This window comes from Cupressus sempervirens, chromosome 1 (genome assembly GCF_028749045.1).
Source record: "Cupressus sempervirens isolate cs-2001-9-10 chromosome 1, ASM2874904v1, whole genome shotgun sequence".
In the NCBI taxonomy this organism is placed as follows: Eukaryota; Viridiplantae; Streptophyta; class Pinopsida; order Cupressales; family Cupressaceae; genus Cupressus; species Cupressus sempervirens.
The window spans coordinates 570,594,918-570,622,330 of record NC_143118.1 but is presented as its reverse complement, the minus strand read 5'-3'; the positions used below and the strand labels follow the sequence as shown (position 1 = coordinate 570,622,330).

General features: G+C 31.0%; 1 protein-coding gene across 6 annotated transcripts; it reads left to right on the top strand.

The window, feature by feature from the left end:
• The first annotated feature begins 9,396 nt into the window (after nt 1-9,396).
• On the top strand, nt 9,397-17,273 carry LOC149578699 (BTB/POZ domain and ankyrin repeat-containing protein NBCL-like). 6 transcript variants are annotated; one of them, XR_016364754.1, is made up of 5 exons: nt 9,397-9,932; nt 10,703-11,851; nt 11,979-12,068; nt 16,220-16,489; nt 16,992-17,273. XR_016364754.1 is itself a non-coding variant. In XM_089831172.1 (3 exons), exons 1-3 carry the CDS (start codon nt 9,474-9,476, stop codon nt 11,908-11,910), a joined length of 1,497 nt encoding a protein of 498 aa, XP_089687298.1. In that variant the 5' UTR covers nt 9,456-9,473; the 3' UTR covers nt 11,911-11,963. The 6 variants fall into 6 exon arrangements, 1 of the variants encoding a protein (XP_089687298.1); XR_016364752.1 differs by having other exon boundaries at nt 10,703-12,068; nt 16,220-16,329; nt 16,416-16,489; XR_016364750.1 differs by having other exon boundaries at nt 10,703-12,068.
• Nucleotides 17,274-27,413: the final 10,140 nt, after the last annotated feature.

The window sequence follows — 27,413 nt, the reverse complement described above, 5'->3', positions numbered from 1 at the left end:
TTTAGACCATTAGTCATAGATCTCAAGTTGAGTATCATTATCATTTAAATGCACACTAAGCTCAATTTTTATTGTGCTTGAGGATAGTGTTAAAAGAAATCTTTAAATAGGATTGAGGCTAACTTGTGCTTTAACCAAAACTAGAAATGAATAGATTTGTGGCCTCATACTTAGATTGAAACAAAAAAAAACTTACTATTTCCCCTGAGAAAGTTATAATTTTGAACCATGTCAATCCTTGTGTTTTCAAAATTAGAAAATTTGGAGTAGGCTTTAACCCAATAAACAAAATTGAACCTAGACATGTTGATTTTTTTTTTAATCTATTATTCATATTCAACCTTGTGTCATCAAAATTGAGAAATTTATAGTAGGATCTAACCCAATAAACAAACTTGAAGCCTAGTAAAACTAAAAATATTTATGTATTATTCCTAAATGGGTTACATATCTACATTATTCTCTTCTTGATTTCCAATTTCAAGTGTATTATCTACTTGATTTACTAAGTGGACATTAACATTATATGTATAATGTAATACCTCTCCTTTGCTATCATTGTAGACTTAATTGTTAAAGTTCTATATGACTCTTCTATAGATGTGCTAGCCCTTATTTGATATTTGAAATGCAATACTTTGATATGTTGAGTAACTAATTACGTTAGGTTGTAACAATTTTCTATTGGTAGCGATGATGCTCTAAGTTCTCTTAGTTAGTTAATGGAATTACTTTTATGATGATGTCATATGGTGTGTCTTAGAAAGATGTTTAGTATGTCCTCACGATGATGAGATATTCATGTTAGAATATGATGTTATTTATATTTAGGATTTACTAAATTATACTTATCTCATACTTTCATGTGTATGGTGTGTGTATTTTTTTTACATTTATGTTTGACATGCCTAATATGGTTAAGGGAGGGAGTCATAGTCATCTTCTAGTCAGGATCTACATAATGCACCACTCCCTGCAATTGTCTATTTAGCTTAGATATATGTGGACATGTACATGCTCGTATTTTATATAGATTTGTAGGCACCAGGCTTAGACTTCCCTGAGTTGCTAGGACGAGTGTCCCCTATCGCAATAACTCAATAATAAGAATGAGGAGATAATGTTCAAGTCCAATCCTAGCCATAGCCTAATTATTTGTTTTGAGAAGGAGGACATATATCTGACTTACCACCCTTTTTTAAACCCATGAGTTTATCTTTGTTTGTGTTGTTTACTTTTGAGTTTTGGTCAATTTTAGTAATGTTGCTTTTATGTGGATTTCACTATGTGATTTATTTGGTAAATGATTTAATTATAATATTTGGCTTAATCATATAATATTGAGAACTATTAAATATTATTTGATTCAAAAGAAAATATTAAAATATGAAAATATTCAATTAATAAAAAACCAAATAAATTTTTTCTTTAATTTAAAATACTTAATTTAGAAGTCTATTTTAGAAAATTAGTTAACGAAAAATTAGAATATGATGATATTTAATTAATTAGAGATTAATTAAATATGTGCTTCAATTTAAAAGATTTAATTTAAAAAACTAATTTAAGAAGTTGGATATAAAGAGAATTAAAATATTAAAAGATTAAAAATTAAATAATTTTTTATTAAAAATATTTAATTAATAATAAAATTAGAGTTCTATTTAAATAATGAGCTTTAATTATTATTAATTTAAATAATAAACTATGATTTAAATATTGTTTGCACTAATTAATAACGAGGGGAGAAAAATAAATAAAATAATATTTTTATTAAAAAAAAAATTTAGGTGTGCATGAAAAGATTAAATAATAAAAGTTTATTTTAAGGAGAAGCCTTTGCATATTCAAAAATTGGAAACCCTAAGTAGAGTGAGGCTCTTTATTAAGAGATTCGAGCTCAATTCTAAACACAGGGTTTGGGGAACAAAATTTAGAATTGGATCAAAAAAATTGTTCAAAGTTTCAAAGGGCTTGGATTTGTATGCATTCAAAGATTGTCTTAAATTTTAATTGTCGTTTTTAAGCAGGGTTTGAAAACCTATTATAGAATTTTATTGAAAGATTTGTCTACTTTATGTCTTCTTGGGTGTTTATATAATGCTTATTAATTTGTTGTATTGTTTTCTAGATAAAGAATTATGTTGTAGATTTTGAAAAAGTAAAACTTAATAATCAAGAAAACTTGACTATGGAAAATTGTAGAAAAATATAGAAAATTATTATGATTGTATTATTTTAAAATCCTTTGTAATATAAGCAAAATTTGATTAATGAAAATGTGAAGAAAAATCAAATTGAATGGCTAAGGTTGCAAATTTAAATTTTTCATTAGAACCATTTGACTATCACGAATTTTCTAAATAAAGATAAATATTCTTCTTCTATCTAAAATAATTTGGTTGCAAAATTTATTGAAAATGTAAAAGAAAGTGTGTTATAACTAAACTTATGCATGCATGGGAAAACAAATACACTAAAAATAGAAAACTAAGTATAGTATGGTTGCATGATTTGAGAGATCAAAGGCATGCAAAAATATTAATTGTACATTTATTTTTATTATATAAAAATATAATTTAAGTTTTGGATTTTTTTTAAAGTTTGGTTTTTATGATTAATTATTAATTTCTAAAATTAAATAAATTTTCGTTTAAACAAATATTATTTATTTATTTTAAAAATTAAATAAACAAATACTATTTATTTTCTTATAGGTGAGTTTTTAATATCAATTACTTTTAAAATTCTAAGTGGGATATAGCTTATTATATATTTATTAATGAACGTGAAGTTATAAATTAATAAATACATAATTGTGATTTTTTTATTATATTTTAAGAGAAACTATAGTGGAGTTCACTATATAATCATCTAGTTATTAATATTTAACATTAAGAGAGAAATTGTAGACAACTTCATTAAAATTATAATTTCAAGTTTGAGTTATCTCTAGTTGCATCATGAATTAAAGTCAAAGTAAATATTAATATTCGACTTAAATAGAATTCAAATTAATATTTGAGAAATGAAATTGATATTAGTATTTAATGTAATAATATACATTTATGTTATTAATTAAATCGTTCATGATCTAAGATTATTTAGCCGATAGGCTATTTGTGGGAACTTTGTTCAGAAAATTAAATTTTTGGCTAAAAATTTGCAAGTTCACCGGGAAAGTTGTCAAAGAAAATCAAAATCTTTCATGTTAATTATTTATCGGCCAATTTTTATCTCCCTCCACTTTTAACTCTTGTTTTGATATTTATTAGTTGTTATCTTCACTTTTAACTATTGTTTTTCTTTTTCTATTTATTAGTTGTGATCTATTCATTTAGCTTTTGATTTTTAAAATTGATTTAGATTTTAGTTTTTAAATTATTTTTTATATTACTTTAATTTTTTCTTTAAATATTATTCTTTAGTTTCTATAATTTGGTCAATAGAATATTTGTTAGAGATATTATTATTTTTTATTTTTTTTATTAATTTTTCATAATAGATTTTTTAATGGGTTTTTTAAATGATTTTTTTTTTCATATTTGATAAATTTAATTTAAATAAATAATACTTATTAATCTATTTGAATGATTTTAGTAAATATTATCTTATTTAAATTAAAAATTATTAATAATCTAATTTGTTCACATAAGATTATATTTTAAATATCCACTTTAAAATTCTTCTTTTTCTTATTTAAAAAAAAATTACTTGTGATCTTCATATTAGATTGTGTTGTGATCTCTATTTATTAAACTTTTGATTTTTTAAATTGATTTAGGTTTTAGTTTTTAAATTACTTTAAATTAATTTTTTATATTAGTTTAGTTTTTTCTTTAAATATCATTTTTCCAGTTTCTATAATTTATTTAGGCAATATAATATTTGTTAGAGATGTCACTATTTTTTCGTATTTTTTTAATATTTCTCTTATTAATTTTTCATAATAAATTTTTTGATGGATTTTTTTAAATGATTTTTTTTCATATTTGATAAATTGAATTTAATTGTAAAATTTTGAAATTATTGAACACGTTTGTTAAGCAATATTTAAATTTCCTAAATATTATAAATTTTATATTTATGTTTTAATCTTCAACTATTTTATTTTTGTATTTTTTTTTTTTTTAAAACTTATATTTACATTATTTAATGTTCATTCTATAGTTTTCTGTTAAATCTCATTTCCTATCAGCGCACTCGTTGCATGTACAAAAGCATGTGATTGCTAGTTTAAATTGATAACATGATAATATTGCATGATATTTTATATGCACAAAGAGATTTGACATTGAAATATCTATTGATTTAAATAAGTATATTAGCATAATAATTTATATTAACATGTATATTCTTACTTTATTTTTTAAACACATCTTTATGGCTCAAACAAAACAAAAAAAAAGATGGAATTAAATCATATGGTTGAAAACTATGTGTTTTCTTAAATACTCTATTTATAGTCTTGTGATGGTTATTTTCATGATGTTTTTGCTTTGTAGGTTGTTTAGTTGGCCAAATTAGGATGTGCACTAGAAGTATTTTTTAGATTTCTTTTATGATTATTTGACTAAATGTCATAATGTGCTTTATGATTTAAATTGAGATTTCTTGTATGAGATTTATTTTGATGAGCATTTATGAGAACTTGAGTTTTGAGAACCAATGTTATTTTTTGGTTGTCTATTAAGGAACAAAATTTGATCAATATTTTTTTTGTGGTATGGGACACAATTGTGGTTTGTGAGTTTTGGGAAGGTAGTCTAGGTGAATGTCTATGAGAGTGGCTTGCAATGAGGGCTAGGGCCCAAAGTGGATGCTAGAGTAACTCATTGTAAGTTGTGTAACAAGTGATAACATAGTAACTAAAATACTTTCCTCCCCCATACCTTGAGATAAATTAGAAAGATAAGTTAGAGATTTTTTCACATCCATGCCTTGAGTGCTTGTATAAGCTAAGGATGAGAATGGGATGATATCTTGAGAGGTATGACTAGTTTTCTCATCTTCATGAGAGGGTACTCTAGTTCTGCATAGAGTCACAGGGGGTTAGGGTGTCGAGAGACCACAAGGGTAACCTTCGAGTTCGCTCATGTGATGACACTCCATGATATGTAGCTCGAGTCTCCTCATATTTTTATATTTTTACCTTTGGTGGTGTATTTGTTGGTGGTGTACTTGTTGGATATTACTTTTGATGATATATTTATTGGGAATTATTATTTTTTGATTGGATGTCAATTATTGTTGATAGTTAACTTTTATTAATGAATGTTAGTTATTCATTGGTGGTGTTTTTATTGTTGGAGTTAGTGATTGGTGGTTTACTTATATTGATGGTAATTTTTATCTATTGGTTATTGTGCTTGTGACACTTGACATTGATTTGAAGGTGGTTGTATATTTTTGGTTTTGATATTTGATTTGTACTTGGTATCTGTTGTTGATTTTGGTATGTGATGTTGGTTTGGATGAGTGTCATTTTGACTTTGGTTATTTTTTTCTTTATTAGTAGTTTTTGTTACCCTTGAGGTAGATTTGGCTATCAAGATTCCTTACCTAGGATTATTTTATGATTTGATTATCTGTGTGTGGATCGTCGTACATTATCTATCCTACATAGTGGGAGTGGGAACTTGATTAGGTAACCATGCAGTCAGGAAGTAGTGTCTTCTTACCATTTAAGTCCCCCTCAGATTGAAAGATGTTGGATTCTCATTGATATAGTTGTATCTTGTACCATTATCATTCTTAGTCTTATCTTGGAGACTTCTATTCATTTGATATAACTATTTATCACATGTTTTGAGATCCTATAGGATATTGTATTGTATATTGATACATACTTGTATTTATTATTGTACGCCTTGCGACATGAGCAGTGGATGATGTTATATGAATGTACTCTATCAATTTTTTTATTTTATGCATGTGTATATGAGATTATGTATGTGTTTATTCATTTTATGATTATAGACATTGTAATTTAGACTTAAACTTATTAATAAAACTCTCTAAAATGTGACTCAATGCGAAGGAACCCTTTAGGAAAGAAATCTATATTGTAATTGCATTTGTGTAAATGTTGTGTATGTGTATATTGCTTCCACATTATTACTTTAATTTTGTTTAAAAAAATTTTAAAATAGTTTTGTAAACTTTGTAACATATTAGATTTTTTTTTGGTTAGGGAGTTACATTTAATGCTATAATAGATAATGACATAATATTATTTTCCCAAGAGAAAATGGTGTGGAAAAATACCTCCAACATGTGCTTGTTCTTTCCATGGATCATAGCATTGGACTACTAGTCTTAGTTTATTCCCTATTATATAATCTCAAATATGCTAGTCTTATTTGTAATTTTCTCCAAATCTTTCTAGGACTAAACCAAATCCTATTTTTTTGATCAAAATAAAAATTGTTACAAATAATCATTTCCTTTCATACTAAAATGCTATAAAGAATATAAATATATTCAAATTTTACAAGACAATTCCTTTCATATTTAATTCTTGATAAAAATCATAAATGATCATTTCATTAAAACATAGCATTTCAATATCACTTTAAAACTTGAAGAACATATATCAAATAAATCTCCTTAATAGGCAATAGCCTAACATGGTAGTCAGAAATATCACAATGACCAATAACATATACATTAGTGAAGAACACAATAACACATCAAGATCAACATAATTTAATGCTCATATCTATAATATAGATAAGACATCTTCGTATAACATAATGTCACATTACATAGAGTCATCATGTACTCATTACTAAAATCACATGCATAAACTACCATATGCATGATATGAAAATTATAACTATATGGCTGCATCATGACAATGAGAATACAAAATAATATATACAAACGGTCACAAAATCACAAAAAATATTCTACCTCTAATTAAAATTGTGTGATATGTAATGCAACCATGCAAGGCACTCCATGGAACTAATGTTTTCATTTGAATAGCTCATTTTTGAAAGTAGATATTAGTTTCTTGAAAATATATATCAAAATGGTTTTCTCTTTTAGTTTGTACTTTCAAACCTATTTTGAGGTTGACAAATATTGATGTCTTTTCTCTTTCTAAAATATATTTAAATTTCTAGCTTGCATTCATTTTATTAAAAAAAGAAAATCCTATTGACTTCATTGGGAATCATAAATATAAAATGATCATTATTAACAATATAAAATGACCTAAATTGGTGTCTTTTAATCCAAATCTTATGCATGTCTAGTGGTTCGAGCTTGGTTGGTTAAAACATTGAGCTCTCATTTAGGTGACCATAACATACATGAGGTGTGGAATTCTAAGTTGTGACTTGGGTGCCTATAGTTACATTTAGTGGTTTTCTAACTTTTGACACTTGGTCTCATATAAGTTAACTCTAGTGTGATTACTTGAAATGAGTTAATAAAGTTTTGAATACACACATCAACAAACAAAACCACAAAGTCAAATTTGACAAATGAAACATTTTGAATTTAAAACAAATAGCTACAATTTAAAATAGTATGGAGGAGAGAATAATTTTACTCTATAATGTACAATTTAATATTATTTTAAGTGATTAGAAATATTTTTTAAAAAACTTAAACACAACTTTTCAATCTTTTCATTGTATAAATGGACAAAAATAATAAAGTCAAGTTTGACAAATAAAATATTTTGAATAAAATATAATGACTTAAATTTGAGAAAAATAGCTAATGTGAAACCTCCAATGTCCAATAATACAATTCATTCTAAAATTTGTACGAATACGAAGTATTTCATTAGTGGCTAGTATCTGATATAGTTTTAGTAGTGACTACTTTATGATTATTTCATGCAATTATTACTTTTTTTCTTATTAATATTATTTATTTAATAGCATCTACCACTTTATTTTAAAGAAAATAAAATTAAACAAATAATAAAAAATATAAAGAAAGATCAAATCATATATCAATGATATCCATACAAATAAAACGGCATGCACTTCTATCGTCTACTAACCTTTATTTTAACGCGGGAACTAGCAATTAATTAGAAAGAAAATGGCTTATCAAAATCAATCACTTTAACGTCGGTTTCAGCTCTACGCAAATCTAGATTTGCTCCTTCACAAATAAAAAAAATCAGAGGACGGTGAGACAAATTAATTGTTTAAAATTGGTGAAATCTGGGGACTTCCATGTGAAGAGAAAGCAGAGGTAAGAGAGCAGCGAATAATTTAGGAAAAGGAAAACAAGTACAAATAATATAAAGTCACCACGTCTATTCGATTTCAAATCCAATTACATGTATGATCCTCCTGGGATCAAAATTGGCCATCAAATTGAAGAATCCCAATCAAATTGAAGAATCGCGATCAAATTGACAAATCCGGACCAAATTGAAGAATCACGATCATCAAAAGCAAATTGCAGGCAAGAAATGAATGGATTGATAATCGGAGACAAAGAGGGTGGGACGATTCCGTTTCCGTTGGTTTCCAGCTGTCCGAATGGACTGATGTCTGACGTCCAAATGCAGCCCCCCGCTTCTCTGTACTCGAATGAAACGGTCGACTTTCAGAGAAACCCCTGTCGCGTGGGTCCCAGACGGCCATGAATGAATGAGCTCCTTTCTCGCAAGGTACTAACAGATGGGTCCCAGCTATGGCGGCAATGGAGGTAGGGCACATTATCCCCACTCACGCCCTGCCCGTTGCCCAAACCCTTTTCTTTCCTTTTCTATTCTGTTCCCCAATTTTACCATTTTCAGGGCCTGAAGAACAGAGGATTCATGCTGCTGCAGATGTCCTTAAATTTCTATGTCGGATTGGGGTAAATTAATTCCTTGGTGAGACAACGTGCAGCCTCAATTCCGATGCCGACAGGCGCGTCGATCATACCGCCGGGGTTAACAAGAGTCTGAGGCAACGGGTGGATCGAAAAGACTGGTGATTTTGTAAACGGTTTTAGGGCGGGTCCGGCCTGAAATGTTGATGTGACTTTAAACTTTATTCACGGTGTTTAAAAGTTTTGAAGTCCCGTGGTATATGATGGCATGGCATGCGGCATCAATGGTGTCATTGCATTGCATATACGCTGGTACGTTGAATCAATGAAAAGCTGATTTCCTTGGGATCCCTTTGTCTCCCCAAATGGAAGATATTTTCGGACAGCCAGAATGCTCTCAACCTTTGCCTTTCAGTTTCACTTTCACCCTTTGATGAATATTTTTTATATTTGCCCTTCTGCGGTGAGAAGGGGGCAGATATGTCTGTGTCGGACGGTAGAAGAGTCTGGAGGATAATGGAGTGCGTATTGACTGGTTTTGAGTCTAGATGAGGACAGTCAACGGGTTTTGAGGAATTTAAAGGCGAAGGAAGGAAGGGAGTTTCTAGTGTTGTTCAATCGGCCGGCAGGCAATTTGGCGGAAATAGGAACAATTCATCGTGTAAAGAGGGGAAGATTTGAGTATGAGCATGAATCCAGAGGATCCTTTGAAGAGTCTCTCGCTGGATTACTTGAATCTTCTTATAAATGGGCAGGCTTTCAGCGATGTAACGTTTACTATGGAGGGCAGGCAAGTTCATGCTCACAAATGCATTCTTGCTGCGCGGAGTACCTTCTTTCGGATGATCTTCTGCAACAACGAGGCCATGAATGAGCAAGCGTGTCGTCCTGACAGTACTCCGAATGGGACTGGTAATCAGGTGATTCCAGTGGGAGTCGTCGGGTACGAAGTATTTATGCTGCTTTTGCAGTTTTTATACAGCGGGCAGGTGTCGATAGTTCCGCAGAAGCACGAAGCCAGGCCAAATTGCAGCGAGAGAGGATGCTGGCATACTCACTGTACCTCTGCTATCGATCTCGCTCTCGATACGCTCACGGCTGCTCACTTCTTCGGCGTCGACCAGCTCTCCATTATCACTCAGGTTCGCCTTCACCTTCTTCTCAATCTGCCGGACAGCTCTAAACCCTAATATTTCTCAATTCGGAAACCCTCGCATGTTTATTTTCATTATCTTTTAGATCTGAATCTCTGCGCTTTGTTTGTGAACCGCGGAAAATGATTAAGGTTTTCTTAGCTTCTCATCAATATTTTAGCATTTGATCTTGTAAGGACGGAAGCTCTCTCCGTCGTCTTCAAAAGCTCAAACGAAATTGACTCCATCCATGCATATTTTACTATATTTGGAAAAGGTCGGAGCAATAGAGGATCTTTGATATTTTCAACAGGGAAACATCAAAACAACCATTCCCGCCTGCTATTTTTAATTGAATTTAGAATAAATTTATAGAATTAAAAAAGCACGCCGAATCGTGATGCATTTGATTTATTCCGCCTGTAATCATCATGATTGTCTTGAGTGGGAGAAACTCTGATGGAAGACGTACAATATGCCGACAGATTTGGCCTAGACTTTTGTTTCTCTCTATTTTGGAGATGCTTTGCTTGTATAGCACAGTGCACTAGAACAGAATGAAATGAACCTGGCTATTTTGGCGGATGAGATGGTAAAAGTAACAGCGAAAATGTTGTTTCTTTTCTCACAGAAGTAGTGAGGAATTTGGACAAGACTTTTGTTTCTCTCTACTTTGGAGATGCTTTGCTTGTATGCAGTAGAATAGAATGAAATGAACCTCTCTATTTTGGCGGATGAGATGGTAAAACTAACAATGAATGTTGTTTCTTTTCTCACAGAAGCAGTTAGCGAATATGGTTGAAAAGGCATCGATAGAAGACGTGATGAGGGTGTTGTTAGCAGCAAGGAAGCAGGAACCGCAACATCTGTACCTGTGGAACACGTGTTCTCATCTGGTGGCGAAGTCTGGTTTACCCTCTGAGGTGCTGGCAAAACATCTACCGCCAGACGTGATTGCAAAAATCGAGGAAATCAGGATGAAATATTCGAGTTATGGGAGGCCGTTTCTCCACGTATTACCCAACAACGAGGTGAACAGCAGCAGCTCAATGGAGATGGAGATGGAGGATCAGAGGATGAGAAGGATGCAAAGAGCTCTAGACTCTTCAGATGTTGAACTGGTGAGACTCATGGTGATGGGGGAAGGGCTAAACTTGGACAAAGCCCTAGCATTGCATTATGCTGTTGCTAACTGCAGTAGAGAAGTTGTGAAGGCATTGCTAGAACTAGGAGCAGCAGATGTGAACTATCCGGGGCCTGGAGGAAGAATGGCTCTCCACATTGCTGCAGAAATGGTGAATCCAGACATGGTTGCAGTTCTTCTTGACCACCATGCAAATCCAAACGTTAGGACCTACAGTGGTGCTACTCCCTTTGATATCCTCCAATCGTTGGCTTCCGACTTCCTTTCCAAAGGCGGTGGCGTAGGAGGATCGGGATCTTCATCTATGCCGGTTCCTCACTTGGAGCACAACAAGCTCAGGCTCTGCCTTGAACTTCTTCAGTCTGCTGCCCTTGTCTTGTCCAGAGATGAAGAAACCTCCACCTCACTGCAACTGCACCTCGAAACCACCACTACTGGTGCTGATCATAACAACACTTCTTCTTCTTCATCATCTTCACCTGCTTTTGCTCTCACTCCCAGGAACAGTATGATGCAGCAGAGGCAGGGCCATTGTGAGATGAGTGAAGGAAGTAGGCAAGTCTCTGGGCTGGATTCCAGATTGCTATTTTTGAATCTCAATGGTCAACTAGACTGTAAAAATGGATCCGATCAGATGAATCCAACTGAAAATCTATAGCGTTCACTCACTTCATTTTTTCTATCAATTCTAATCTTGTGAACCAATAAGATTTCACTATTTATCAGGTTTTCCATTTTTTGCATTTCAACGTTTTACATTATGATTGCAGTTGAGACTGATCAGGTAAACGGCAACTTCCAATGCTCTACACAGTAGTAGTTTTTACCAGTATTCTCAAGTAGTTCTGTCAATCCTATTAAAAATGAAGTTAAAAGGCAATCATTGAAGCCAGGAATCTCTCCTCTTTTAGGACCGATGATTTCGTCTCGGTAGAACAGCTACCAATCACTGCAGGATTGCATTTGAGTCTCTCAAGATCTCTACCTATGCAGCTCGTCAGGTATGTTTTTAATCTATGATTGTAATGCCAGAATTTTTCAGTTTATTTTCTATAAGTAGGAGGATAAAAGTCGAATCTTGATATCAGCATCATAATTTTTTTAAAGATTCATTTGATTGATGTTTGAAGTCCTCTCCAATATTAATATCAGCTTTTCTTTTCTCTTTTTCCTGTAACAATATAATTCTAGAATTCCTAGCTTTCTCATATTTTTCCCTTTTCCTATAATCGGAGACAATAAAGACAATAAGGAGATTAAGTAGTTTTGGGCTCTAGGATCTACCAATAAACCACGTGAATGTATGGAGCACCTTGCTCATCTAGTAGAATTGGAGAGAACACATATTGTTCAACAATAAGATGTGCAAAGAAATCTAAACCACGAGGATCAGATGTATGTTATTCAGTCCATTGACTAATCCGGTACCAATAAATACACTTAATAATTCCAATAATTCTAATGCATATAAGAGTCATATTAGCCCCATTTCTTCCGGAATGAAATTTCCTATCTAATGTGTTTTCCTTCTACCTGATAGCTTTCTTACAAACTAATGCCGCCTTTTATATGTCGTTTTCTACTCGATGTCTTTTAACTAAACTTACATAGCTGTTCCGAATCTTCTGAGTTAGGTATTTGCTAATAATTGGGTGTGAGGTGAAAGAAATCCTCCTGAGCTTGATTACTGCAAATGATCACGACAAATAAATAACAATTTTGTTTAAAACTTGTTTTTAGTAATTTTGGCCTTTTTGGGTGTTGGCTGGGTAGGATTGCTCTTTGCCACAAGCAATACCATAGCTATGTGAACAGGAGCTGCACTAAATTTTGTTCATTGTGAACTTTAACAAAGAGGAGCTTTCTTCATTAAAACATATGAAGAACAAAGAAAATTTCAATTCCAAGTTTTAAGTAATTTCTGGGTATTCATAAAATAAAAATTATAAGCAGCAAAAGAGATTTTATTTTCCTGTGCATTATTTTTCAAAAATATTCTTTGTATATCTTCTTTTAGTACATTGTCAATAAAAATTCTTGAATTTTAAGAAAACTAATAATGTGAGAACATTTATATAAAAAAATCAAATGTCTATATTTGAAATGTCACAACCAGTTTATCCTCAAATATTATGGTGACATAATTGTAGCTATATTCATCAAACTTTAACATTTTATTCTTTTACAACTACAACCACTTTATTTACTTAAATTTTATCATCATAGATTGTACATTGTTAATTTCTAAACACTTATAATACTTGTCATGCAATCACTCGATACTATAAATTGTGATTTAATTGTGGAGAATAATAAATATATTTAACACCTTTCATACCTTTTATATAGACATCTAGTGCTCCTTTTTAAAGAAACAACCAATATACCACCATGAAGCTTGATCTTGCTATCATTAATTACTGAAAAAATATTATTATTTTCTAACATACGTGATTAGAGGATCTTGAATCTAAATATGAAACAATACTTATGCTACTTTGTTTTAATATGCATTCTATTTCAAAGTGACCTTTTATTATTATCATTATAGCATTGGACATTTCCCTAAACAAATGTGTATTTTCCTCTATCCTTTCTTTTTCTATTTTCTTTTGAACAATTTTAATATTTTTCTTCTTCCTTATCCTTGTTTCTTTTGGTACAAGTGTTGACATCTTTGCTCTTTGCAATTTGTAAATTGGAGGAGAAGTTTTTTTCATTACTTTCAAATGAATCTCTCATTCTTTCACTTTTTTATGAAAGAAATTTAATTGGATGATCAAATTGAAGGGTTATCAAATCTTTACTTTCATCATTTATTATTTCCACATTTTTTCACATTGATGAACTAGAAATATAAATATAATTTTATCATGTCACTTTTGCTTAGAGTTTCTCCATCATTGTAATCTTGTTGACTGCATAGTTTCTTTGTACAAATTTTTTTTCATACTCTCATCTTCTTGAATCTTCAAATTCTCAAATTCTTATTTCAATATAAATAATTTGACAACTTTGACTTAATTATTTTCTTTTGAGGCTTCTTGTAGAGTTGTCTAAGCACCCTAAGTTGTCATTGCATATGTATTTCTTAGAAAGGAACTCTTACCTAAAGCTATTTGAATATAAATAAATCTAGAATTCCTTTAATTAGCTTCCTTGATAGTTTGAGGAGTAAAACAAGTGTGTACGTACTACTTATTTTAATAAAACTATCTTATTCAACTTTATTAATAATCATTTCACACTTTCCTACTTGGTCAATTACTAGTTGCATTGATTGTAGTCCCTAATTGGTGTGTTGTCTTTTGAAATCATAGTAGATTTAAATGAATATTTGGTTTATTAGATTTTTTTCAACTACACATTGGTCAGTTAAAAATAAAGCTCAAGCCTACTACAGCTTTAATCATTATACAACTATTTTAAAATAGTATTTGTTTCGTAAATATTAATTTTCAGAATTCTTTATTTATGATGGTTGTTTTGCATGAATTAGATATGGATCTGAGTTTGAAGCTTCCACTACGCTTCTATTGAAATCACCCATTTTGAGATCCACAATGTTACAATGTCTTCCTACCATACCTAAAAATTCATGAATTTATTTATTTATTTATTTTCTCTTAGGGCACTTCATTTTTTTTCACTTTTATTTGCACCTTGAAGATGGTCTTTATATAGCTAGTATTATAGCATAGAAGTTTATGAATGATAAATATAACATGGGAATATAATGCATCCAAAAGATGGAGAGTAATTATTTGCCTTATTTCAATAAGACTCTTATTAGACCTATCAAAGAAGGTGTATATGCTTTATATAACTAGAGATGTATGATTGATTTTGGAAGTGAAGTGTAGTGTTGCACACTTTTTATAGAATTATATTCAAAGAAAATTATATAAAATTATTGTTTAGAAAATTAATTAAGGGTCCCTATATATAGAAATGGTAATTAGTATCAATTTGATAACATTAGAAGAAAGGTAAAATAAAAATAGTCATTGTAGTCTATCTTATACTCTTTTTTTTCATAATTAGAATTTCATGATCTTGTGTGGGCATTGGTATAGATTGATGGCAAGTTGTGATATAGTTGTTCTTGCCTTTAAGGTTCAAACCCTACTAGGGTGCTACTCTTGAATGCTTAAAAGAGGATCAAGGATCATGATTAGGGGCCAAAAGAATCTACCCCTTAAGACACAGAAAAGGTTCATGATCACAAATTGATATAAATTCATAAAAATTATAATAAGCTTATATTCATATAAATTAGTTATCATATATAGATTTTAATTTTAAACATATAATAGAAAATATTATGATACCATGACCAAATACAAAGTATTCTGAATTTTCAAATAATTTAATTCAATATTAAGATAATAGATTTATTTTTTCTTTATAAGATAATAACTTAGAGTTAATTTTAGATAAGAAAAATATATTGCAAATATTTATTATTGTATATAAAATATCTAATTAATTATTAAGTGAGACCATGGATAAATCAAGTGACTTCAACTTAATCCAACAATTGATTGATAATACAAGGCTCAATACTTCTTAATAGATATTAATACTAAATCATCACTTTATCCGTCCAAGATCTGTCTAAAAACTGTATACAAAGTATATCATTCTACCATCAGCATGATTTTGTATTTTCTTTTTTTTCTTTTTTATTAAAACTAAGTCAAAAATTGCATACAATAAGGCAATTAGGATTGAAAAAAACATGATTAAATACTTATCTACAACATATAACATAACTGTTTACATGAGCACAAAGCACTGATCATTGGCATGCATTTTTACACTCACATTGAATGTGCTTGATTTCCTGAAACAGATTTGTCTTTTAAGATTTATTTATGATTGATGAATGCTTTGTTTCTCTGGAAACTGCAACTGTATATTTTAGCTTACATTGATGGAGATGCACTAGCTATTTTATGCTGTACACTTCTCTTCGATTAGAAATCTGAGACGTAAACTAAATTCATGAATGTACAATATTGAAATGATAGATTCTCTGGAACCTAATTTAACATTGCAAGGAGATTTTAATGTTCGATGTAAACCAGTTTTAAAGTTTCATTTTGCCTGAGAGAGTGATATTTATTAGGTTATGTTTGCAAACATGCAGCCGAAAGAAGATATGTTCCATCATCTAGCCCAGGACTAGATCATCGTTGATCAACTGAATTTAGAGTTGCAGAGGAACGCCTGAGACAAAGTAAATGCATAGAGAGAGAGGTGATTCAACATATTGATAGTATTCACAACATAATTGAACTTGTTAGCTTCAATCCGTTGAGCGCATTAAAGCTTATTTTGAACAGTTGAAAGAGATTGTCAAAGGGTAAAATGTTTTGAAGACTAGAGTACGAACTTGCAAGCCTAACGGCAGGAAATGGTACGAAGTTATCATAATTTTCATTTTGTTATTTATTTTCTTTATTAATGGATCATGCACTATGATTCAAAATATGATTTTAAAAAGACACCCTGTCATCATGACTTTGCTGAAATTTTTATTCGCTTACATTGGGAGTGGGTGAATTGTTTAAAGGTTAAATCTTTCAATTCACTGTATATATACACTAATATTGTCTTGAGCATACTGATCATGCTCAAAAGATATTGATGTGACCGGGCTTAGAGTTTTTACAATATTAAAATGCTCTCCCAATCTTTCTATTACTATAACGTAGTAAGATTACAGAAAATATTCTGGAAAATAGGCTGAAGCAGGAAGAATTTCTCCATGTCTGGAACGTGCTGATGCTTTTAACCACTCTAGAAATTTCTCAAAATGCCTGATACTCATTTCTTATTATTCTCAAGAATACCCATTTGCCATATTGAGTGCTGCTTTTCATTGAGATTCCTTATTCGAAGAAACCATTTTCTGGCAGGTACGTGCCTAAATTTTCTCAGCAGTTCAAATTTTCTGGCACGGGGAATTCAACTAATTCTCCTCCACAGAAACGTGTTTTTACTCGCCAGACCAAGATTACAGTTTAGATCATAATTGTGAATATGGCAGTCCTGAAAGTCCGTAGATAGTATTTTATTTCTTCTTGCAGGCACAGGAAGAATTTATATTGTTAAGAGCATTCCATCAAACTCTGTTAACATTATAGAGCTAACGATCCTGAATTACCCATGTCAAACGGCAGACAACGTCGGTTTACCAATCTTTTCTCAATCTTTATTCTTGTTATGGTGATGATCTCATGGTTTCCTTGCATTATGAAGTATTGAAAACGAGCATGTTTTCTATCCAAGATTACGGGCTTCTTGTAGATAATTGTCTCCTTTATCTGTTTACTTTTAGAATAGATGTCCCCAGCTTTGTCTGTCTTACAGTGAAATAGTTAACCTAAAAAACTTAATTCATAAATCTGTTCTTTCATTTTAAGTAAAAGTTTTTACAGTTATTGGAGTTTAGTAGGAGTGGGTTTTTTTTACCTCATGCTTTGTTTTGTTCTTTATTGCATTTTTACATTTGTATTTAATTGTTTCATTTATAGAAACATATGGTAGGATTGCATGTTTATATTCTATAAATTGTAATTAATTACTTATAATGTAAGTTGATTATTTAGGTTCAATGGTTTTATTGTTAATGTTTATATCAAAGCATAAAGGCAAGTAGTAGAAACAAAATTAAGAACAAAAGATCCAACAAAATATCTTTGAAAAATTCTTCAACTTGAAGGAGAAAAACCTATCCACAAATATGTCACTTATATATTTAGTGAAAGAGTAGAAGACTACTTTACAATTTGCCTGAACACCAAGTTAAAATAAAGTGATTATCATATCACTTATCAGTAAGCAAACAACAACAAATTCCTTAGTATCGATCTCTTAGAAAATAAAAGATATCGTTGTGGTTACAACATAAACTCTTTATCATTATAGGTAAAGCAATTCAAGGATGGAAAGCTGACCAGTTAAGCAATTGTAGGTTTGATGAATAGGTTAAAGAAGAATGAGTTCTTAAGTAACAATCAATTAGCTCATGATTACTAGTGTCAAGGTTGCAATGAATCTATATGAGTTAGTCGTGATACAGTGGCATGGATAAACATTTGAAGGTAACGATTTGGCAGCACATTATTCAAGGACAATGAATGGAAAATATTGTAGAGGAAGTAAATGTTTGGTCAAAACTTATTTGATCTATTGGCACTAAATTATATGAATTGGTAAGTGTAGTATTGTAAAAGAGTTTCCCAATTTAAGATTTGTCTTATGGTACACTAGATATGAGAAACATATTTGAATGTCATACCAGTAACATATTTAGGGTTTGATTAAGTTGGACTTGAAAATCCAATATATACTAGTGAAGCATAAATAGTCTGTGGTGTTGATTGTGATTAGGCCAGTACAATAAATAAGTGAAAGGTATGATCCATCCAAGAAATTAGGCATGTTGAAAAGTGAGTTTGAGATTTAGTGGATTTTGATCAGGTAGTGGGAGTGTTGTTACATAGGTCGTTCTTTTTGTTGTTTCATAATAGTTACAACAATAAAATCCCTTAATAGGGTGTGTCTTGATAGGTCATTTGTAGTAAATCCTTTAACAGTATGACACTTTAACTAATTTTCAAATTCTTGTAGCAAGGATACCCCTAATGAATAGGACTAGAGGTAATTCCCTTAATAGGGTGGCACCTAATAGTGTTTTTGTAACTCCTAATAAGGTTAAGCTCCTAACAAGGAATACTTTAGAAAAGTACAAAGTTTGCAAGTATTAATCCACACTACAATTTTGATCCAAGTTGGGTTTCTATGAGACCAAAATATCTATGTCAACTAAGAGAACTTTTTATGCATTGAATGCATTTATGTGTTTCTGTCAATTTTTTAATCAATTAAAGGTTTAAAAGGTTTAAACATTAATTATTTATCTAATTACTAATTTACCCACCCCATCCTCTTAGTAAACTAATCCCTTATGAGTAAATAGTGCCTTGGTGAGAAATATCTAAAATATAATCCTTTGTAGGAGCATACTCTAATCTAACTTACTTATGAATTCCTCCCTCCATAAGTGTTTCTATTAGAATGTGTTTCATCTTTAAAAGCATCACTAGACTCTTTGAAATACTTACAGTGCTAGTGTTATCACATATTACTAGAATTACCTAAACATATACCATCTTGATATGTTTGATATTCTATTCCATCTACATCACTTAAGTGCAACAAGATGCTACTTTCATGTATTTTGGTTCTTTTATAGAAATTAATAATTAGTCCTATGTCTTAATTAGCCAATAGACTAATACATCTCCCAAGAAAAATACTCACCACTTTTGCATTGATCAACACATATGGCCTAATTAACATCTCCAAAATAATTCAAAGTGAAGTAACTGCCCCTTTTGTAACACAAATGAAATTTTTAGTTCCTTGAAAATGTATGAATATTCTTCTTAATGCCTTAATGATGAGATTGCTAAGGATTATCTTGAAACCTTGCGAAAAAGCATGCTAAATGCATAATTTGAAGTCTTGAAGTAGTTAGGTACAATTTTCTACCTATCATAGATATATAAAGTCTCTAAAAAATTATTGGGGATTTGTTATCCTTTTCAATTGATAACCAATAGCTACTGGATAACTTCAACTAGTTTACAATATTCAATTCTCAAGTTGTTGCAGATCATTAGGAATTGCTAGAACATCATCTTTTGGAGTATCATCTAGCACTACATAATCATTTTCTTTCTTCTTTTTCTATTGCAATAGATCTTTGTACAACAGTTTCTCATTGAATATGACATCCTTGCTTCTTACAATTTTATACTTTTCAAAATCCCAAAGCCTATAACCAAATTCATCAATGTCATATCCAACAAATACACATTTCTTTGAATTAGCTTCCACCTTGGTTCTATTTTTAGAATCTATATGAGCAATCGCTTCACAAACAAAGGTTTTGAGATAAAAATAATTGACCTTCTTACTAGTCCATGCTTCCTCTAGAATACCACAACCCAAAGGAGTAGAGGGACCTCTATTAGTCAAATATACAATAGTATTGATAGCCTCTATCCACATGTTTAAGGGAAACCCTCCATGCAACCTCATGTTTCTTGCATGCTCCATTATAGTCCTGTTCATGCATTTAGCCACTACATTTTCCTGTGGGGTCATTGGAATGGTTTTCTGTCTAAAAATACCATTAGTGGAGAAATAATATTTAAACTTATGACTGTAATACTCACCACCATTATCAGATCTAGACATTTTAATTCTTTCCAATCTCATTTTCAACCAAGCATTTCCATTTCTTATAAGTTTGAAATACATCATATTTTTGTTTAAGGAAATAAACCCATACTTTTCTAGTTGCATCATCAATAAATGTATCACAATAATGAGAGCCACCAAGGGAAGATACCTAAGCTGGTCCCCATACATCTATATGCACAAGCTCTAATTTCTTATTTTTCTTTTCCTTCTCACTCTTCAGAAAACTCACTTTCTTTTATTTTCCATACACAACTTTCAGAAAAATCCATATTAACACATTTCAAATCTAGTAAAACTTTCCTTGAATGAAGTACTTTCATACCTTTCTCACTCATGTTCCCAAGTTTGTCGTGCCATAGCACTATACTAGAATCTACAACAATAGTTTGTTCTCCCTACTCAACTACAACAAGTGTTCCTAAACATTCATTTTTATCTGAAACAACCAAAATATAAGGCAAAGTATGAACTATAAAATGATATAAGGTTCCTACTTTCACACCTTTTTCTACTACAAGGGAACCTTTTGAAACCTTCCAATTTTTATCATTAAAAGTAACTACACAACCCTCATCACCTAGTTGCCCTATTAAAATTAAGTTCCTACTTAGTCTTGGAACATGTCTTACCTCGTGTAGTAGCCAATGACTCCCATTCCACAACTTAATCTTAACTTTTCGCTTTTCAACAATATGATAGGGTTCATTATCCCCCAAATAAACAAGCCCAAAATCCCCTTAGACATAATCAATAAAATAACCTCTATGAGGTGTAGCATGAAATGAAGCACCTGAATCTAAAACCCATGAATCATCAACACTTTCTAGAGAAAGAAGCAAAGCATCCTCTTCAGATTTGTTGCTTACCACATTTTCCTCTTTGTTCCCTTCTAGTTTATCTCCTTCATTTTTCTTTCAATTAAAAAAATCTTTCTTCTTATGCCTTGTTTTCTATAGTACTAGTAATCTCTTGGTCCTCTAGATTGAGATCTCTTCCCCTTTGACTTTCCTCTTGATTTCCCACAATTTCTAGAATTATTTCCTCTCTTAGTTGTTTTCCCTCTACTTTGGGTGTTCAAAGAACTTCCTAATGTAGATCCACCTAAGGTTTTCCTCACTTAGAATAACACCAATCACTTCATCAAATTTTAGGGTATTAGATCCAAAAACATAATTACTCACAACCATTACCAAGTCATTCTAACTTTCAGGAAAAGAACACAAAATCAATAGAGTCCTAATTTCTTCCCCAAAATTAATACCCATAGAAGATAACTAACTATTAATAGTATTAAACTCATTTAAATGATCTACAATAGATCCACCTTCTTTTATCTTCATATTAAATAAACCCTTCATGACAAATACCTACTTTGAAGTGGAGGGCTTTTCATACAATTTTGTTAGGGTTTGCATCAACTCTTCTATTGTCTTTTCATTTGTAATGTTAAATGTCACTGATAGCACCAAGCATAATTGAATGCTTCCAAGTGTGTTTCTCTTATAAATCTCCCAGTCCTCATCTGTCATAGTTCCTTGTTTCTTTATTTTTCCTTCCAATGGGTTCCATAAGTCTTTCTAATAAAGATAGCACTCTATTTGCATCTTTCATAACTAAAAGTTCTTCCCATTAAACTTCTCAACCTTTAGCTTACCCTCATTTTCCATAGCTCTCACTCAACCATGAGAGTTGCACTCAACTGTGAGACCTTCCTGTAGAGGATCACTAAAAAAAATGATGATCATTTGGCTCTGATACCACTTGTTAGGATTAATCCTAGATAGAAATAAAAGTTACATGCAAATTTAACCAATATCATAAAATAATATATCACATAGAAGAGAACACAAGACACCAAGATTTAACATGATTCACCCAATCCCTAGGCTACATCCACCAACAGCAAGTCCAATATTATTATTATCTAGTTATTACAATCCACAATCCCTTACAACTCAATACCCCCACAATAAGCTACAATACCACCATTACATTATGAAATCTCTAACCCTAAGCTTTTTTATACAAGCTTTTTCCACTTACAAAATTATTGCTAGAATAAGATGCCCTAGGACCTCACAAGGGCACTACACCCAAACCCTTGTAGAAACAATGTGCGGAGAAAACCATGTTAAATAAACCTTTGAGTCTGATTAGGCTCCGCATCACAACAAAATTGACCCTAATGTCAACAATCTCCCCCTTTGGCATTAGTGATAAAAATACTTATCATACCAAAAATCTAAATTCTCAAAATTAAAAGTCAAGACTTCCTTAGTCAACAATCTAGATCTTTAACTCAGTTACCTCTTACTTTATTTTTACTTTGTTTTTTTTTTTTTAATTTTTCAAAATTGCTTTTGTAAACATGTTTCCTACTAATCTATACATATATCTCTCACTCATACATATATCTAGAGTATGATAAACTTCTCCCCCTTTATCAATAACATTCTCCCCATTTTTGACATAAATGCCAAAGGTGCAAAATATTTTCAAGTTAATACCAAAATGTGCCAAGAAATCACTATGTACCTTCAAAATGATTGTCATGGTCTTGTCCCAATCCTCTTGCAATACCTTAGATGCATGCAAGGCTATCTGTACATCTATTAAAGTTTTATCATATGGTCAGCTATGAAGTAGTTATTGTCATGGATTAGTACCTTTGCATGTGCAATGTGCTTTTGTAGTGTGTCCATGTTTGGAAGAATCATGCTTTGAATTTCTGTAGGTACTGCTCTAATTGTAGCTTCTTCCCTTAACAATTCTGCCTAGAGATCTATCAAGTACTTGATCTTTGTAAAATGTATAGAACTACAACTAGGATCAAGTGACAATTTATGTGTTCTTACATTTTTTTAGTTAATAGTTTGTCCCTCTTGCTATCTTGGCTTTACCTTGACTCTAGATGCTCAAAATGTGAGGAAACAAAAGGATGTTACCAACAAATGAGTCAGTGTATGTGTTATATTATTGCTCTCTAAATTGTAAGGTATAGCTCCCTTATATGCAATGAATTGCATTTTTAATAGATCATTGGGATATTGGTTATGGTCTTAACCTAAGAGCAAAAATGGATAAATCAGGATGTTCATAACTATAAACACCCCAGGCAGAAATAGATTTGGGCAACTTATAACACCCAGTGGAATGGATATCAAAAGCTACCTTGATGTTCTTCTAACATCTACTCCTACTTCTAAGTGCAAATTTACCATTTAAATGAAAAAGAGGAATGGAGAGATTAAGCACATGAGGGCAAATGGAATTGTTTTAACTATCAACCTTGAATGAAATGGAATCCAACCAATAACTAATAGATTCATATACATTTATCTTTCATTTCCCAATAAAACTATCTAACATGATATGAAATGAACAAGAGAGGAAGAAAACTCATATATGAGGAAAGTAAATGGAAACACTTTTACTACAAATATCAAAATGAACCGGAATCCACCTAGTTATCGCTAGTTTGCATACAATTGTTCTTCAACTCTTTATGTAGAACTAATGTAAGAATGGGCCACATAACATGATTAGTAAACATAAATTAAATGGAATTATAGACTCATTTTCTGACCATTCCTATGTCAAAAGAGATTACTTTTATAGTCTGTTGTTATCATTTCTAAATTTTGGTAGAGCAACAGTCATATAATAAAGAATAAAATATGGAAATATCCAATTTATATTGCAATATGAGCACATGCTATCTCTTCTATTGATGATTCTAAATCCATGATATTCCTAAAAATGCACCATGATGGTTCATCTTCATGTAGTCTCAGAAAATCCTATAGAAATTCATTTATTCTTCATTTTCTATTGTTTTGCACCAAACCCATGTATTTTATATTCCAATAGTCACTGCATTTTTAAATTCCCATCGTTGATCTCAAATCAATGATCGAGATCAAAATGTTATGACTTCCTATATAACTTCCTCCATGGGTTCCTCTTGTCATAATGTCACATAGAATAATGATCAAGCAACTTCATATAGAGACATAACGACCTTCGTAGATCCTCTTTGATCTGATGGTGATAACAAAATGACATCAATCTCTTTGTTTTATGACACAAGTCCACTTTTCTAGCTAGCACATTGTGGCTGACAGGTGAATTCTGACTATACCTTATGAAAGGTGATGGCCTACTAGACACATGCCATTCCCTTGCTATGTCATTATGAATAATGGTCAAGCAACTCTACATAGCAAGATAGCAACAAATGTATATTCATCTTGTTATAATGGTGATCATTAAAATATTTTAACTCATTCATTTATCTTTGCTTCGTGGGTCCACCTTCTAGTTATATACCTCGTGGAATAATGTGGTAGTGCTTTGTTGTCTGACATTAGACTATTTTTCCTCATTGGCACCTCATGACTAGACTTTGAGGGGGCTTCATGAGAGGAGATGGCCCACCAGACACATGCCTTCATGTTGCTATGTCACATTGAAAAATGACCGAGCATCTTTATATTGTTATATATTGACCTCCATAGATCCTCTTTGATCCGACGGTCAATGAGATGCATTTAACTTTCATTTAAACAAGACCCAATATGACAGGTAAGCATATGACTTTTTAATTGGCCAATAGCATACGGGTGACCGCAAGAAGTTGGGTCACAATTTTGCGAAAGTCAGATCCGCAAAATTGTACTTCTCAAAAATGGGTACCCGATTTTTTAAAAATTGGGTACCCATTTCTAAAATTAAGCTTCAGGCACCTGAGCCAAATTTTAAAAATTGGTTGCCCGATATTGAAAACCGGATCAGGTGCCCGAGCCGCTCAAATATCGGGTGCCTGCCATTTTACAAATCAGGTACCCGATTGCTTACAAATCAGGTACCCGATTTGTAAAAGTTTATTTAACTGCTTTTTTGGCATTTTTGAGGTCATTTTCATGACCTCAAAAATGGGAGCCCAATTTTCAACCCTACCGACTACCCCCGTGCTACTAGTTTTTGATACACCAGGTATTTTAATATGTTTTATACTATTTTACTTTATTTTTTTCAATTTTCAATTTAATATGTATGTTAATTTATTGTTTTTTCACTTTTAATATACATAAAATTGTAAATTTACATTGTCAATGAACTTAGATGTTTAAATTTTTGTATTTGTTAATTAAAATATAGTTTTGTAAATGTTTATTTAAAAAATTATTATTTTAGATGTTTTGAAATGTATTTAATTTATGTATTTATTACAATGTTGAATGATTAGATTAGATGTAAATTCGTTGTTTAAACATGTAATTTTACAAATAAATATAACCTCGACCTAAAATCATATAACATCGACCTTGTTTTAACTATAACCTTGACCTAAATTCATTTTTTAAACTATAATCTTGACCTAACCATATAAATAAAACCCTAAACATATATAACTAAGTACTTAATCACATAACAGCCTGCCAAGGGATCTAAACAAAAAACTTATAGTATTTAAAATGATTTTACTTAAATTGTATTGTACTTTATTTCATGGATCAAAAATGGATGATGTAAACTATTTTATAAATGTATATTCTTTCAGCCTTTCATACCTTGTGACATGTATAGTGGATGATTGTGCATTCCGAATTAATTTGCCAAGTGGCATTCAAAACAAATGTATATAAATTATTTAAATGGATTGAACTAAAGTAGTTAATATTATTTCATGTGGATGTGTTATTTATTTTACTTTTAGTACTTATAATTATTTAAAAATGAAATGTAAATGTGCTCATTAAGGAATGTAATCTCTTATGTTTTTTATAAATGTAAATTATTGTATGTATGTTATTTCTTGCTTAGTAAAACTTTTGATTAGTTCTTTGGATCCCTTGGCTAGGGGTCATTTAGGATTAACTATAATGTCAATTTGTATTGATTTAACTCTAATCATAACCCTTACTATCATCTTAACCTTAATCTTAATTTGCTAAAACCTACACCAGGTAATATATAAATAATTAAATAACTTTCCTATCTTACCTTGAGTACTAATTTTATAAATGTCAAACCCTAAGATTGAAAGGTAACCCTGGCCCTTAACTAATTAATATTATACATATAAACCAAATTGAATTAAACCATGATCATAAACCTAATTATATATCCCAACTTAACAGTAGAAACCTTGAATTTAACCTTTAAAATCCTTTTCCCAACCATTAACCAAATTGAACCATTACCCTAGAAGATTGAACCAAGTTAAACGTTGACCTTAAGACTAAACCAAATCACCCTAAAATAGAACTCAATAATATATTGAACACTTTAAAATAAAATTCAAACCTAAATTTTTTGAATTAATGTTGGTTTTTAATCTAAAAGCTCTAACGATAATTCTATATCTAAAACCAAATTTAGCACTTTAAAACTTAATTCAATTTATTAACTCTTGTCCTAATTGAAACCTAAGCATGCAAACCTAATCAAACAGTACAAACCAAATTGAGCCCTAATCCTAAAACTAATTAAACATTGATATCAAGGTCTCAAAATGATACATCATAAAAAAATTAGAAGAGACTTGAATGAATCAGACATCTAATTAAGTAACCCTCCCTGACCATCAAGAGGTGGAGGTGTCCACATCAGTGTGAGTAGGAGCTCAGACTACACCCTTGGATGCCTAAGAATATATGTAAAGAAGTGAATAACTTGTTTTTCCACTGGATGCCTAAACCTTTATATCCTAAGTGAGTATTCATCATGTAATATCTAATTAGGAGGGTATTGAAGCACTCTAACACCCCAATCTCTAATTAGATAATTATGTTAGGGTGCACTAATTTCTATTTATCTTGGGTTGGAAGTGCCTAAAAGTTTTTTTTGGAGACTAGAGATTCCCCTATTTGTTTCCTATTTTCCTATATGGGTAGCCTAAATGTTTATTGCCTTTGCAAAATGGAAGCCCACATAACAAAATATTGCCTTATTCTATAAAAAGAAATACCCAGCCCCTAGTGATATATATAGTAAGATCTTTTTCCTAATTTTACTATCAACTTTTTTGGTTAGAAGACGATGATAGTTCAAAATGATTT

What these genes read in the sequence shown, in the direction of transcription:
- LOC149578699 (XM_089831172.1), top strand. Translation starts at nt 9,474, where the DNA reads ATGAGCATGAATCCAGAGGATCCTTTGAAGAGTCTCTCGCTGGATTAC. An exon ending in AGCTCTCCATTATCACTCAG is followed by an intron (nt 9,933 to 10,702) that starts GTTCGCCTTCAC and finishes CTTTTCTCACAG; the next exon opens with AAGCAGTTAGCGAATATGGT. An exon ending in TCTCAATGGTCAACTAGACT is followed by an intron (nt 11,682 to 11,851) that starts GTAAAAATGGAT and finishes GAGACTGATCAG; the next exon opens with GTAAACGGCAACTTCCAATG.